This window comes from Cebus imitator, unplaced genomic scaffold (assembly GCF_001604975.1).
Source record: "Cebus imitator isolate Cc_AM_T3 unplaced genomic scaffold, Cebus_imitator-1.0 Scaffold622, whole genome shotgun sequence".
Lineage (NCBI taxonomy): Eukaryota > Metazoa > Chordata > Mammalia > Primates > Cebidae > Cebus > Cebus imitator.
This window is the reverse complement of record NW_016107937.1, coordinates 176,361-179,130: the sequence shown is the minus strand read 5'-3', so window position 1 is coordinate 179,130 and position 2,770 is coordinate 176,361. Positions and strand designations below refer to the sequence as shown.

Sequence of the window (2,770 nt, the reverse complement as noted above, 5' to 3'; positions counted from 1 at the left end):
TCTAAGAGGACATAAAGCCCTTGGCATGAGTGCCCACTCTCCTTATGCCATGGTGACATATCACTGAGCTACAGACCACAAGGATGTTTGGTACACATCATGCCCAGGAGTCATGCCCACCAAACTGAGCTGCATAGATATGTTCCTTTATGATGCTGGAAATCTACTGACCTCGCTAGAGCCAGCAGATCTATAAGGGGCCTACTTTCTACTATAGCATTTCTCCATACATTCTTGGCTGGGCCATTACCAGGTTGTAGAAGACATTCTCAAATGCACAATGAAACCAAAACCTATAAGTTCAAGACAGCCTCTAAACATCTATCAGAAAATCAAATCTTGAGAAAACATAGAACTGATTTTATCAGAAGCTCTTTCAGGTATGAAATTAATTCGAGATGCACACAAGTCACTCTCTTGCCATAAACGGGACCAGTGGTCCACCCCATTAGTTATAGAGTTCAAAACAGTCCTGTTTTCATTCCCAGAGATATGCATAGTTCTTTGTGTCAAGGTCACCGTAAAAAGTCTGGTGCATACAGCCAAGGGTTTCATTCCACTCATGAGGTTAACCCCAAAATCCCACATCATTTTTTTTATTTACAAATTCCTATTGATGGGAGTTAGACATGAGTGCCACACTTACAGCACTGAATTTTTATATTCTAATGCCAGGGAGTCATCAAAAATTACATTAGCAGAGTGATTTAAAAATAACAAAAAATAAATAATAAAGCTTTTTGAAAATAATTGGACTATGAGATGTCTGAGGGAAGTAAAATTAAATGAACCATGAGTTTGAACTGTAATATTAGTAGGTTATAGGAAAAAGACTACATATAGGGCTAAATAAATCCACATGGATTGACTAAATAAATGAATAATTGGATGGTTGAATGGATAAAGGTATGCTAAACGGCCCCCAAACACTCACAAGTGTTTTGGAATCTTAGGAAGCCACACAATTACTCTGTCCTTTTAAATTTTTCTCCCCACTTTCCCCCTAGATAAGAATTTAGGCCTTGCAAAACGTCTTCTTAGTGACAATCCTGCTAATGGCATCTTTGACCTCCTTATTTCTCAAGCTGTAGATAAGTGGGTTCAACATAGGAATCACTGCTGTGTAAAACATAGATACCACTTTATTGAGCTCCAGGGAGAAACTTGCACTAGGACGTACATAAATAAAGAAAAGAGTACCATACAGGATGGAAACAGCTGTCAGGTGAGAAGAGCAGGTAGAAAGGGCTTTGCGCCTCCCATCAGCAGAGCGGATCCTCAGGATGGCCGTGAGGATGTAAATGTAGGAGATCAGGATGGTCAGTCCAGTGAAGACACCCACAGCTCCAGCCACAATGAAAGCTGCCAACTTATTGAGCCTGGTATCAGCACATAGAAGGGAAAGTAGAGGGGACATATCACAGAAGAAATGATTGATGACATTAGGGCCACAAAAAGGGAGACGAAATGCATTGGTGGTGTGAGTCATGGTGTTCATGAATCCAATGACATAGGGACCCACCACTAGCTGGATGCAGAGTCTCTGGGACATAGCAATTGAGTATAACAATGGGTTACAGATGGCCACATAGCGGTCATAGGCCATGGACGCCAAGAGGAAACACTCTGCTGTCACAAAGAACCCAAAGAACCACTGCTGCAATGCACAGCCAAGGAAAGAAATGGCTTTCCTCTGCACGAAGAAGTCAGTGAGCATCTTGGGGCTCACGACTGAGGAGAAGCAGATGTCCACAAAGGACAGGTGGCTGAGGAAAAAGTACATGGGTGTGTGAAGGCGGGAATCGAGTCAGATGAGGACAATCATTCCCAGGTTCCCAGTTACATTGATGACATAGAAACTCAGAAAGAGTAGAAAGAGGAAGACCTGCAACTGGGGGCTGTAATTCAAGCCTGTGAAAATGAACTCGGTGACCTTCGTATAGTTTTCATTGGCCATTGGCTGGTTCTGGTCTCTACTAGAAGGAGAGCAAAGAATCCACAGCAGACTTAGTAAATGTGACTTCAAAAATGAGACACAGCAAACAATACACCAGGAACTTAGTCAAAGTTAAGAATGATATAAGTTAGTGACACCATGCAGTCAACCAAAAGTGAGGAACACGCACCAGTGCAAAATAGCAGACCTGAAGCTATGACATTTAAGATTCCATGAAAATCCATCTACAGGTAGATGAGAAAACATAAGTCTACCAAAGAGGAGCAGCTTGCTCAAGGTCCCATAACTAATGACTGGCAGAGTTGGTTCCAGAATGCTTGCCTAATAACTTCCACTTTAGTGAGCCTTACCTGAGTCCACCAGGTAGACACACACCTGGTGAAGGGATGCAGGAGAGTGGGAGTGAGCAAGCTGGAGAGGAAATAAGCAGCCACTCATTTCTAGGCCGTATACTGTGCACTTTATTATTACAACCTAAGGCTAAATACATGTTTTCCACATGCACTGGAGTCCACCTTTTCTAACCCCGAAAAAGTAACTCACCTTCAACTCTAGAATGGAAATAACGACATCTACCATGTAAGTGTTGAGAAGTTTAAATGAGATAATGCATGCAAAAGATCTAGAAGAGCCTTACTGTACACCTAGATAAGTGCTCAATAATTACTACTCATGTAATCACATTAGTTAATCCCTCTAGAAAACCTGCATGCTAAATATTGTATTTTAATTCCAACGAAAAACACTGAAGCTCAACTCTCATTTATAAATCTTGTGACTGGCAGAGGTGAGCTTTGAACATGTGTCTGTCAA

At 41.7% G+C, this 2,770-nt stretch overlaps 1 protein-coding gene across 1 annotated transcript; it reads right to left on the bottom strand.

The window, feature by feature from the left end:
* Positions 1–1,015: 1,015 nt before the first annotated feature.
* On the bottom strand, positions 1,016–1,957 carry LOC108295180 (olfactory receptor 1009-like). Its single transcript, XM_017517220.2, is given in 1 exon segment — positions 1,016–1,957. A coding segment is annotated over 1 exon segment (942 nt).
* Between the last annotated feature and the right edge of the window lie 813 nt (positions 1,958–2,770).